General features: G+C 44.7%; 1 protein-coding gene across 4 annotated transcripts in view; it reads left to right on the top strand.

The window, feature by feature from the left end:
* The window catches only part of Sfmbt2 (Scm like with four mbt domains 2), a 186,876-nt gene that overhangs the window by 168,298 nt on the left and 6,208 nt on the right, over positions 1-12,370 (top strand). For 3 of the 4 annotated variants that reach the window (XM_029547654.1, XM_021215581.2, XM_029547653.1), the window contains 5 exons: positions 1,596-1,771; positions 4,120-4,218; positions 4,405-4,709; positions 5,779-6,036; positions 7,189-7,317. In XM_029547654.1, coding sequence (XP_029403514.1) covers positions 1,596-1,771; positions 4,120-4,218; positions 4,405-4,709; positions 5,779-6,036; positions 7,189-7,317 — 967 coding nt within the window. The remainder of the gene's footprint in view (positions 1-1,595; positions 1,772-4,119; positions 4,219-4,404; positions 4,710-5,778; positions 6,037-7,188; positions 7,318-12,370) is intronic. The other variant, XM_029547655.1, reaches the window with a different exon arrangement.

Genomic DNA, 12,370 nt, shown 5'->3' on the forward strand with positions numbered 1-12,370 from the left:
CCTGGAACTCACTTTGTAGACCAGGCTGGCCTCAAACTCAGAAATCCACCTGCCTCTGCCTCCTGAGTGCTGGGATTAAAGGCGAGTGCCACCACGCTCAGCTTGTTTTGATTTTTTTTTTAAAAATATGCTTCTCTTGATTGTGACCTTGCTTGCCTGGTCACCATACTGTAGAGATGCCACATGAATAATGGAGATTGTCCCGCATTTCAACAATGTGCTGTGCCATGTTTATAAAAGGTGTCAATTTCAATGATTTGACTTTGCATAGCTTTTCAAAGCACATTCACCATCCAGTATGCACTCACACTTTCAAAAGCTGGAGAGTACCCACTAGATCTCATTGGCTTCATTCTGAGGACCATGACAGTTAGATATGTACTGTGCTATGCTATGCTATGACATACCATGCCACGCCACACCACACCACACCACACCACACCACACCACACCACACCACACCATACCATACCATACCACAGACTATGCCATCCTATGCTTGGCTATGAGGCTATGTATAACGTGGTGAGAACCTGTCTTTAGGTTCAGTACTATTACCATGCTCTTTGTGCTCACCAGAGAATCATTCTCCAACATTCCCAGCGAGATTACAAGAAAGTATAAAGAGAAAATAGAAGCCACCCACAGTGCACTACGTTATTAGAAAATAGAGATCTCACTTTGGAAGTACACTTGACCTGGTCGGTTTGGGTTGTTACCGTTGAGGTGACAAAATGTCCCCACTGAGGAAAACATGGTTTGGGCTTGGAGATTCTGAAGTTTTAGTCTGTGGTGGAGCCGTGTTGTGTGGAGTGAATGGAGGCACAGAGCTGCTCACCTCATAGAGATTGTGTGAGTGATCAAAAGGGACTAGGGACAAAATAGAGGCATGCCCCAGTGACTCATTGTCTCCAGCTAGGCCCCACCCCAAAGTCTCCAGCTTCTTAGTAATGCCATCAACTTATGAATCCACTGAGAAATCACTCTGCCGACCAATAGACATCTCATGATCTAGCGTTTCCCCAAAGCTTGCATCCACACGCCTTTAGGGGACACCTCAGATTCACCTTAACAATTATGTGTGTCTCCAATGCCTGGCCTGAAGTCTGCATTTATCCCATGAGAGCTATAAATGAGGCCCAGCACTAAATCACAAACTTACTTGAAATTTTGTGATTTTTTTTAAAAAAATATTTATTTTTATGTTATATGTATGGGTGTTTTGCTTGTGTATACATCTGTGTACCATATGCCTGCAATGCCCTCTAAGGTCAGGAGAGGGGGTAAGACCCTCTAGAACAGGAGTTATAGATAGCTGTGAGCCACCTTGTGGGTGCTGGGAACCCAGCCTCCGTTCTCTGGAAGTATAGCCAATGCTAGGAGAACCACAGAGCCATCTCTCCAGACTGTCATGCCATTTTAAAAATGGATTAAACAACAACAACAACAACAAATAACTTCATGTGCAGTTCTCAAGTGTGACTTTTTAGGTGACAATATCTGAATCTGTCACAGTGCCAAAAGGTCAGACACACCTATCAGTTTCACAGTCTGAAAACGAACTCACTGTTGTTATTCTGTCGGTTATTTTCCAGATACGGGGGCAAAACATACAGGGCCGTGGTCAAGATCGTGCGGACAGCAGACCAAGTGATGAATTTCTGCCGGCAAGTTTGTGCCAAGCTGGAGTGCTGTCCAAACTTACTGAGCCCTGTGTTGATCTCTGAAACCTGCCCGGAGAACTGTTCTGTCCACACCAAAACCAGATACAGTGAGTACAATGAAGGCAAAGGCACCGGGCGTGCTTGAGCACTCAGGGGCTGCACTTGGGTGCTTGCTTGCTTGTTTGTTTGTTGTCTATTTGTTTGTCTTGTTTTTTTGTTTTTAACTCTTGGCAGACTTCTTCATGTGAGTACCTGGAGAACTCTTTAGGATTTTCTGTTGCCAATCCATGTATGATTCAGCCTGAAAAAAGAAGGGGATGAAATCAAACAAGGGGTGGGGGATTGTCACTAGAAGGTTTTTTGTTTTTTTTGTTTTTTTGGTTTTTTTTTTTTTTCGATTTAAGGTTTATTGCATTATGATGAGAAAAGATACATAATTTCAATTTATCTGAATTTGTTAACATTTAAAAACATACTTTGAGTAAATAGACTTACATCACATTCTTCTTTCCCTTTTGTACCCCAACTCCTCCCAGAGAGCTCCCCTTCAAAACCTGCGATACCTTTCGGTTTTTATCATATAAAAGAGACACTTTCATTCAAGTATGTCATCTGTGTCACCTGTACTCAGCACCCATATGCTCCCATCCCTCACACTCAATCATCCTGTTAGCCTCTTTCCTTTCCACAGACAATCTCATTAGAAGGTTTTAGGAAAGGAGAAATGAGAACTTCAGAGGACCAACTGATTCCTAACCTGCCTGCATGAAGGAAGCACTTTATAAATTGATTATTAGTAATGTTCAGGGACTCTAATCTCTTGTCCTGGCATAAGCTTAGGATTTGTACTGATGATACTTTTTGGGGTTCTAATTGTTTGTCAGTTTGTGTTGTTTTGCTTTTGAGATGTGCTCTCTTTATTTTGTAACCAAGGCTAGCTTAAAATGCACTTTGTGCCCTGGGCTGGCTTCCCACTGTCAGCGTTCCTCCTGCTTCTGCTCTTTTGTGTTGGAATTACAGATGTGAATGAGTCCTTCAGTGCTGCCCAATGGTTCTTGCATATCAAGAGGGCAAGTCTTTGCGAAGCTATGTTTCTGCCCAGACCCTGTCTGCATCTCCTCTGCTTAGATAATCCCCTCAATACTCTCTCAGGCTCATCACCATCACCAGAGGATTCAGAAGCCAAAGTCCCTTCCTTCCCAGCTACCTTTGCTTTGCCACTGCTGTGCAGGACTGAGTTGGTCCCACTTTCCCATCCTGTAATGCTCGTGACTGTCATCCCCCACCACACTGAGAGACCTCTGCCTTCCACAGACAGCTTCCACTGCCGTCATTTCTTCTGTTCTGAGAACTTATTTTCCCTCCACCCTGGTTAGCGTTTATCACTGTAGAAGCCTCTACCGTAGACATCTCAAGCTCTGAGAACTCCAGTGTGCAGCTTCCAAGCTTCCTAATGTCCCCTTAGTCATCTCTGGTCCTGGGGCCAGGAAACGGAAGTGGGGATCTGCCAGCCCAGGTTCCAGCCATTTAGAGATAAAAGATGCACACAGTGTGGTCAGTGCTCTGAACCACAGTCACATGTGGTATATCAACTGCTTTGTTGGAACCAGGTATATGAATATAGTCGAGACACTGTTCATAGTATGGCTCTTATGTACAAAACCAGACAGACTCCAAACACATGTGCATGTGCTTGCACGCACGCATGCACGCACGCGCGCACACACACACACACACACACACACACACAGAGAGAGAGAGAGAGAGAGAGAGAGAGAGAGAGAGAGAGAGAGAGAGAGAGAAGAGAAGAGGAGAGGAGAGGATCTTGGCAAATTAACTTTCCACTCCCAGCCCCTGGCATAGAACCCAGTCTTGCTCCTTCCAAACAGGCATTTTGCCATTGAGCCACATCTACAGGCTGTGTTGTTTTGAGACAAGGTGTCTCAGTTGTCTTGTTGCTATGGTTGATTAAATACTCCGATAACAACTTGGGGGGTGGGGGATTTATTTTGGCTCACACTTCCAAGATACAGTCCACCATGGCAAAGAAGTTACAATGGCAGGAACTTGAGAGAGGTAGTTACGACATATCTGTAATGAGGGGACATAGGATGCAGGGAGTCCATGGTAGTTGTCAGCTTCCAGCTCACCTCCCACCTCAATAATCAGGTCAAGATAACTCCCCACCTGAACAGCCACAGGCCCTCCCAGGTGAATCTAAAATCTGCCAAGTCTACAATGAGCCTTAAGAGTCACCTAGAAAGCCCCTTTGTGATTTGGCTCCCTCTACAGCTTTCTCTATTCTCAGGGTACTCACACCCCCTGTTCATTTCTATATCCCCTTGCCTTGGGCCAGTGCCAGTGTCAACAAGGGTCACTGGGTAGCTGTTGCTCTTGAAGGTAACTGACCTGACTGAGGACTTAAGTTGTAAATAGGTTCTTCTGTATTCCCTAGACAAAAGGGAGAAGGGGTCATCATTGTCACCTGCAAGTGAACTAAAAGATGATTCTGGATCTCATGTCACCAAATTGCAAAAGGCTAAGATTCCTCAGAGTGAGTATTGCTGTCACTGGAAATTGAGGTACAGTGGCAGGGGAAAAACAAACAAACAAACAAACCAAAATAGCTGTTAGTTAAAATTGGGAGTAGTGAGGCCAGAGAACTTCCAGTGGTCTGTATGGCTCTATGATGAACCCATCATTGGCTATACTCTCAGTAAAACTGTCTTCCTCCCTGTAGCCTATTATTATGGGAAAAGAAGAAGGGTCATTCAATCGTCACTCAGAGTCAGCAACATTGAAACTCCACCAAAATCAACCAGGAGAAGGAAACGAAGGAAATCAGTCTATGTACAAAAGAGACGGAAATCTGCTATAAGCGTCCCAGCAGGCGTCCCAACGGGCGTCCCAGTAGGCGTCCCAGCGGGCATCCCAGAGGGCATCCCAGAGAGCATCCCAGCTGGCATCCCAGAGAGCATCCCAGCTGGCATCCCAGAGAGCATCCCAGCCGCCATCCCAGCCGCCATCCCAAAGGGCTTGGCACAGGTACATTGTTCTTAAAGGGCTTCCAGCCCTTTTGACTGGAAGGGTTTCATTTGTTTTTTAATTTAATTTGTTATTCATGTGTGAGTGGGAACAAGACACTGAGGGTGGAAAGGGATTGGGAAAGGACAGGGAAGACGAGAATGCAGACGTATGCTTGCTATGCTGCACTCATGGAAGCTAAAAACAACTTTTGAGAGTCTGTTGTCTCCTCCCACTGTGGGATCCCAGGATCAGAATAAGGCTGTCCGGTTTGTGCAGCGTGCACTTTTGCCTGCCCTGTTTAGATGTTTTGGGGGATGCTAGGCAAGCACTCTACCATTGAGTTGCAACCTATCCCTTGCTGTTTTGAGTCGTCTCCCTATGTAGCTCAGAGTGGCCTTGAACTTTGTGTGTGTGTGTGTGTGTGTGTGTGTGTGTGTGTGTGTGTGTGTGTGTACAAGCATGCAAAGAACAAAGGTTAACCTCAGTTGTCATTCTTTGGGAAAGGGTCCACCTTGGATTTTTGTTTTGTCTGCTCTTGTTTTTGAGGTAAGGTCTCTTACTTTTCCCCCTGGAACTTATCATTTTTGGCTAAGCTGATTGACCAGCAAACCTCAGGCATCTACCTGGCTCCATCTTCCCAATTTCTAACTTTTCTACATGGCTTCTGAGGATCAAACCCAGGTTCTCATGCTTGCTTGCCATGTATTTTAACTATTAAACTCTATTAAACTCTCTCCTCTCTCTCTCTCTCTCTCTCCCTCTCCCTCTCCCTCTCCCTCTCTCTCTCTCCCTCCCCTTTCCCCTCCTTTTTCCCCTCTGTCCCCCCCTTCCCCTTCTTCTTCCCCCTCCCCCTGAGAACCAATTGCACGTGTTCAGCTACTAATTAGGAGATGTCTGTTAGGAGATTTTTCTGGTATCATGGGCTCTCTTTGGGGGCCTCAGTGGACAAACCTTGCCAGGAGCTTTGTTCTGGGAAGGAAGGGACATGGCATCAGGGTCTGGCAGTATGGCTGTTGGTGAGGTTCACACTGTGTCACTCAAGGCCCTTTCAACCCACCCCCACTAAGCACATTCCTCTGCCTCTCAGAAAACTGAGCGGAAGGAGCCAGAAACCATGGACACTGCCAGGAAGAAAACTGGGTACCATGTCCCGGATTACCAGACGGACACCTCAGCAGCACAGGTGCCCTATGCCCGGCCACGAAGGGCTGTGACCCTGAGGAGAAATGCAGAGGCTTTGAAGCGACCTCCAGTGGAAAGGGCACGGAGGGCCCGCCCAGTGGCAACTACTGCTTCTTCTAACAACAGAGTCAAGGGTCCACTTGTTAGGATTGTGAAATCAGAGGTGAGTTCAGAGAGCAGAGGGTGCATGGCTCACCTTTTAGAACATGGACTAGAGTTAAGGCTTTGGTCCAGGAAAACCTCTTTAAAATATCAGAAATGACCCGACATGCTCTTTCAAAATTCCCAAGTCCAAGGACAAAAGAATGATTTTACCTCATGGTAGAGGTCCAGAAAACATCAAACAGGAGTTCCTAGGGTTGGAGAAATATCTTCATTTTTGGGTGTCTTTAATCCTCCAGAGTTTCAGGTCAGGTGGAGGAGAGGGTCCAATCTCCAGTTCTGGGCCTCCAAATTTCATCTCTGCATGTCCCATTTCTACACTTGAATTTTGCATCCCTTGCTCCTTTTCGGGATACCTCCCACATATCATAGCATTTTAAATCAGCGTGCTTGGCACTCCTGTAACCGCCAGGTGGTAGGTGAACTGCTGCAGAAGACTTTGGTGCCATTATCACAGAAGTCAGTGGCTATGGCTGCACGCTGTCTGGCCTGCATCCAACTTTGCACCTTACTATCTGTTCACATTTTAATCAGAGATGCTTCGTCAGAAACTAGGCCTTAGGTTTTCACAACTAGGGATTCAGGATAGTCATTATAACATGGAGCAGGGCAGGGGCATGTTCATAGTTGTGTGTAGAAACCAGGGATCTAGCTCAGATGCAGTAGGAGCCTTCCACTCTTTTCTTTCTTCTTTTTTTATAAAATATATTTTTGAGGAAGGCAATCTCATGCCTGGAGCTTGCTTAGTAGTGAGTTAGTCTCTCTGGGCAGCAATTCCCAGAATCCTCCTGTCTCAATTTCCCCAACCCCACCACTTTATTATTATTTTTCTTAATGTGTGATCTGGTGATCAAACTCAGGTCCTTAGACTTGAATGGCAAACATTTTGCCGACTTGAGTCCCCAGCCATGCTGTACCTTCTGTTCTTAATGTTTTTGAGCTTTTGAATATAGCCAGGTCATTGCAGGTGTAGAAGTCACCAGAGGCAGGTTGTTAAGTAACTCTGTTAAAGACTGAGTTCTGTCTGTGTGCCCTGTGAGAGACCAAGAGAGCTAGGAGTTCTGGTCCAGCAGTATGGAGGCACAGAGGTTATTAAGGCGATGCAGCTGGGCCCGCAGTGTGCAGTGACAGTGCCCTGTCCTCGTCCCTGCAGGATTCAAGCCAAGCGGACGAGGAGAGACTGATTCTTGAGAGCAATCCACTGGAGTGGTCGGTGAAGGATGTGGTACGATTCATTAAACTGACTGACTGTGCACCTTTGGCCAGGATCTTCCAGGAGCAGGTACACTGGTTTTCTGGGTCATCAGTGTATTTTCTGGACTCCAGGTCTTGTCTCTGTGTTTGTATGTCCACGCATAAGTGTACTTATATATTTGTGTGTGTGTGTGTGTGTATGTGTGTGTGTGTGTGCAGTTATGTGTGTTCATGTGTGCAGTTACATGCATGCCTGTGTGCACATAGGTAAACATGCATTTGAGGCCCAGAGGACAGTGTAGGGTATCCTTCCTCAAGCGATATCACCTTTATGAGACAGGTTCACTCTCTGGCTTGGAACTCACCTAGTAGGCTAGGCTGACTAACTAGACTTAGTCCTGCCTCCCAAGTGCTGGGATTCCAAGCACGGACCAACACATTCAGCTTTTTTCAAGTGAGCGCTGAGGATCAAGTCCTTATAAGGCGTCTACTCTACTGGCTGATCTGTCTTCCCAGCCCTGAGAACTCTTGAAGGCATTGCCTATCTTATCTGGCTTTCTCATGACTTACCATGGAGGGATAAAGTCTCACATGCCCTTCGGCTGCATACCGCAGTTGCTGTCTGTAAGCAGATTTGCCCACACTGCTGAGCAGGTACAGTGCGCCTGACGTGAGGGTTTTCTCACAGAGAGGTACCTGTCACTGGCAGAAGAGTGACCTTCTAGGCTCCGCCCTTGTTCACAGCCATAGCCTACTTCCTGGTACCAATTTCTGTTGTGCTGTGCTGTGATAAGATGCTCTCAACCTGGAGAGGATAGAATTGATTTCCTCTTACACCTCATAATCTCGAACGAAGGGTGGTCAGGGAAGGGGCTCAGGATAGGAACCTAGAAGCAGGAACTTGAAGCAGTTGACTTGAAGGAACTTGCCCTCTGTCTTCTTACCGCGTCTAACTCAGCCAGTGTTCTTATACTAGGCTGGAGGGTTGCTAACCAGCAAAACTTCAGAGTAAATATCTGTCTTTTAAGACCTAATATTTTTCTAAATACTAGTTTTTATATAGTTGATTAAAGATATACCTATCTAGTCTGCTTTTACATTTAATAAGGTGATAATTTGAGAAGATAAAATTTTAAACAGTATGACAAAGAAAAAAAATCTGATTTCCCATTGATATAGAGAATTTTCTTTCGGTCCAAGTCAATGTAGTAAAATGTAAGAGGCAAGTTAAAGAGCAACCCAGGACTCCACCTCCCGCTCCCATGAGTGTAGTTCTTGTTATCCATGCTCTGCTGCCCTGATATCCACGAGGTGAAGTGATTAATCTCATTTGCTCTGGAAACTTCTACAGACTCCAGAGGAGGTCATATGGAGGCACGATCAGGAGCCAGACAGGAGGCCCGGCTCTTGGATTTCTGCCGTTCACTGCTCTTCTTCTCTGGGTACAGACAGAGAGGCAGACAGGGGGACGTGCTTTCTGACCTAAAGAATGAGGGCAACAATCTGTCTTTTCATTACAGCACACAGACAAGACAGGAAATGGTGAACAGTGCTGTAGTTTAGCTGATACATGGCTTACTGAAATAATTTCATCTCCATCTTAGAAATAAACAATAGAAACTATGACAGAGCAAGACATCTCCATCTTAGAAACAGTACAAACAATTACAGAGCAATAGTTAGGAAATCATGTAAAGTTCTGTCTGAGGCGGTGTTTTCCCAGTCTGATACTCAGACATAGTGATACCAAAACAAAACAAAACAAACAAACAAACAAAAACAAGGAGAAACCTGTTGTATTAAAGTACAGGACAAATTCTGACAATATAGGTTTAAATATGCCACCATGTATATGTTGGTCCATATATACGTTCAACATATACCAACATATACATATCTAATACCTGCTGTACATACCTCATAATGTCCAAAACATGACAATGAAATGTGTCATTCTGTATAAATCTTACGTTTTATTTTGGTTTAGACCCAAATGTTCCATTTCCCTTTAGAAACATTATCCTGCTCTGAACCAGAGTAATGAATAAGGTATTTTTGTTTGTTGGATTGTTTTGTTTTGTTTGTGGTGGTTTTTTGCTTTTTGACTTATAGATTCTAAGTTAGGTGGGAGCTGACATCTGTAGCACAAATGGTTCCCAGGCTTCTGTGTTGACACTGTGTTCAGAGTTGTGCAAATTCTCAGTGAGGTGCTGGCTGGTGGATTAGGTAGCTAAAACCCCGCCTTTAGATTCCTCTTTTATCTCTCTGCTAAGCCCAGTTTCCAACAATACCTCATATTGTTTCAAGGAATTGAACTTGCTGGCACATTCCACCATAGATTCAGTGTAGGCAAGAGCTTCATCCACCCACCTCCTCTGACATCGGCTAAAAGCTTTGTCCTTGATTTAGACGTTAGGCGGGCTTTTAGTGAATCAGGCTTGTTCCCAATTAATTTTGCATTTCACATTAGGGATTTTCAACTCTTTTTTTTTTTTAAGTGTTGCCTGCTGGTCTGTCTAACGTGTGTGGACACTTGAATCCTTTCTTGTCCATTACTAACTTTTCTTCTATCATCATTTTGTCCGAATGGCAGTGCTCTGATTGGGTGAAGCCTCCAGAAAGCATCTGCTGGGCCGTCGGATGAACTAGGTGCCTTCAGGTTTTCCACTGGCCTGCACAGGAGATCACAGTTTATAGACTGATTATAGCTGCGTGTGTTCTTGCCCAGGGATGTTAGGATTTCTGAGATGGTTCTGGTCGCCGGGAGTGATTGCAGACGTTACACCCTCCCCAATTGCCAGCACGCACACCTTTTATTTCCAAAATGCTGTGGCAGCTTCTAAGTAAAATCTACTCTCTGTAATTTCGTGCTGCAATTCTGAACATTACACAACGAGAGTCCACATATCTGTCGTGAGGTTTTTGAACACATGACCCTGAACAGCAGAGTCTACGTGCTCGCCCATTGCCAATCAGTGTGCTCACAAGAGAAGTAGGCTGCCTGAATGAGTAACTTATTTAGGGTCTTGTGGGTCCTCATATGGCTCAAATATGGAAAGACTTCATTTTAAGTAAATTCCATCTCTAGATATCAGGAGAATATTTGGGTGAATTTTTTTTTTCCCAGATAAAGAGAAGGGCGAAGGATTTCTAATTAGTCAGATTGTTTGGCCTCAGCCCTTTCCCTCAGCACATCTTGTACAGAGAGGCTCTCAAAGTCAGCTTAGTTCCAGATGTTCAAAGGCTGCCTCCGTGGAACACAGGTAAACCAGCTCCTAGAGGGTTTCAAAGTTGCGCCTCTATTTGCTTTTTTTTTCCAGGTCGCTGACCTCGACATTTACCAGACAGTACGCTTGCCTTCTAACCTAAGACCTCAGAGCTGAAACCTCTTTAAAACTTGGGGCTTCCGTCCCCTGCAGCTGAGGGAGCAGGAAAGGGGGCACTGATCATTCGAATTTGTTCCACTCTTGGGGAGAAGTCTAGGCGCAGGATGACTGGCCAGGTGCTGGGGCCAGGACAGAAGGGGCACCTGATCTGAAAAGGTCGGAGATTGCCATTTCAAGGTGCTTGACACCAGTTTTAAATGGTCTCCTCCAGTCTGCATGGTGTCTGTTAGGTCTGCTAATCTCCTTAATGCTATGACCCCAGGGTGGCCTTTACCACCATGTTGTACAGCAGGCTGCGGAATCCTGTTCTGGTTCAAAGAGGATGTAAAGAGCTTTGTATTTCTTTGAACATTGGACTGATTGCCTAGAATCTTCTATGTAAGGTCATCGTAGAATCAGTTTCTGAATTGTTTCCTTGCCTAATGACTTTTATTTATTTATTTTGTGCTTTTATTTTTTTTTTTTTACTTTTTATTTTATTCCATTTTTTAATTTTATTATCTCATTCTACACAACTACAACTAAGGTTTTGTTTAATTTTATCTATTATGCGATTGTCCTAGCTCTCTTCGCTCCAGAGCTCTCACCATCTCTTCCTTCCCCATCCTGAGATGATAGGCATACAACCCTGCATCTAGCTCTCACATGGATGCTATGAGTCTGAATTCTGGTCCTCATGTGTGTGTAGGAAGCACTTTGCCAGTGATCCATCCCCACACCAAGTGTTCTTTCAAAACACTCACAGCAAAAGGCTGGAATGGGTTGGACATACACAGTTTGAAGAATGTGCACAGAGGTGCCAAGTACTTAGCTCGTTATCCCCCTATACAGCTACAACTAAGGTTTGTTAGTTCTATTACCCGTGTACTTTAGTAGACTAAAAAGATTTTAAAAGCAAAACAAGATTAGTGGAGTGGATCAGGCAGATAGAATCTGCTCATTATTTCTGCCTCTTTATCTCTATATAACGTTCTAATTTCTGTAGCTAATTGCTAACTTAATATGTCGAGGACATTCATCCGCTTCAGTAAAGGTGTTGAGAGCCCCTAAGTCCAATCTGTTCTGATTCCTCTCTCCTTTTTATTAATTTTGTTACTCAACACTTCCATGCATGTATACAATATACTGTGATTTCCCTCTTACCCACTCATCTTCTCCTCTCTCCATCAACTCCTCACCCTATCTATCAGTCCCTTTCCCAAAACCAGGAATCTTGGGTTTGTAAACCATGTCCAGGGCCATCTAAGGGTGGCATGGGACTCTCCACAGGAGCCTGGTCAAGTCATCAGTGAGAACATTTTCATTCAAAGTCTCGCCTCTGTCTCTCAAGAGTCTGTCTGTCCGTCTCAAATAGTTAATTAGAGAGAGGCTTTTGATCAAGAGCTTCAAAGATATGTTCTCTCTCTGCTTCTGTTCCAGGCTGCCCAGTTTGAAAGTCAGAATACTGTCCTCCCCTTCCAACAACAGCCTGTAGAACAGACTCCCTCTTTAAACTTGGGGTTGATTTGAGGCAGACTACACAGACACAATTAGGACATGCCCAGACCAAAGGAAAAGGGTGGTATAGTCACTGGCAGTTGATTATTATTATTATTATTATTATTATTATTATTATTATTATCTTTATTTACATTTCAAATGCTATCCCGAAAGTTCACTATACCCACCTCCCCTGCTCCCCTACCCACCCACGCACCCACTCCCACTACTTGGCCCTGGCCTTCCCCTGTGCTGGGTCATATAAAGTTTGCAAGA

The sequence above is a fragment of the Mus pahari genome, chromosome 16 (assembly GCF_900095145.1).
Source record: "Mus pahari chromosome 16, PAHARI_EIJ_v1.1, whole genome shotgun sequence".
In the NCBI taxonomy this organism is placed as follows: Eukaryota; Metazoa; Chordata; class Mammalia; order Rodentia; family Muridae; genus Mus; species Mus pahari.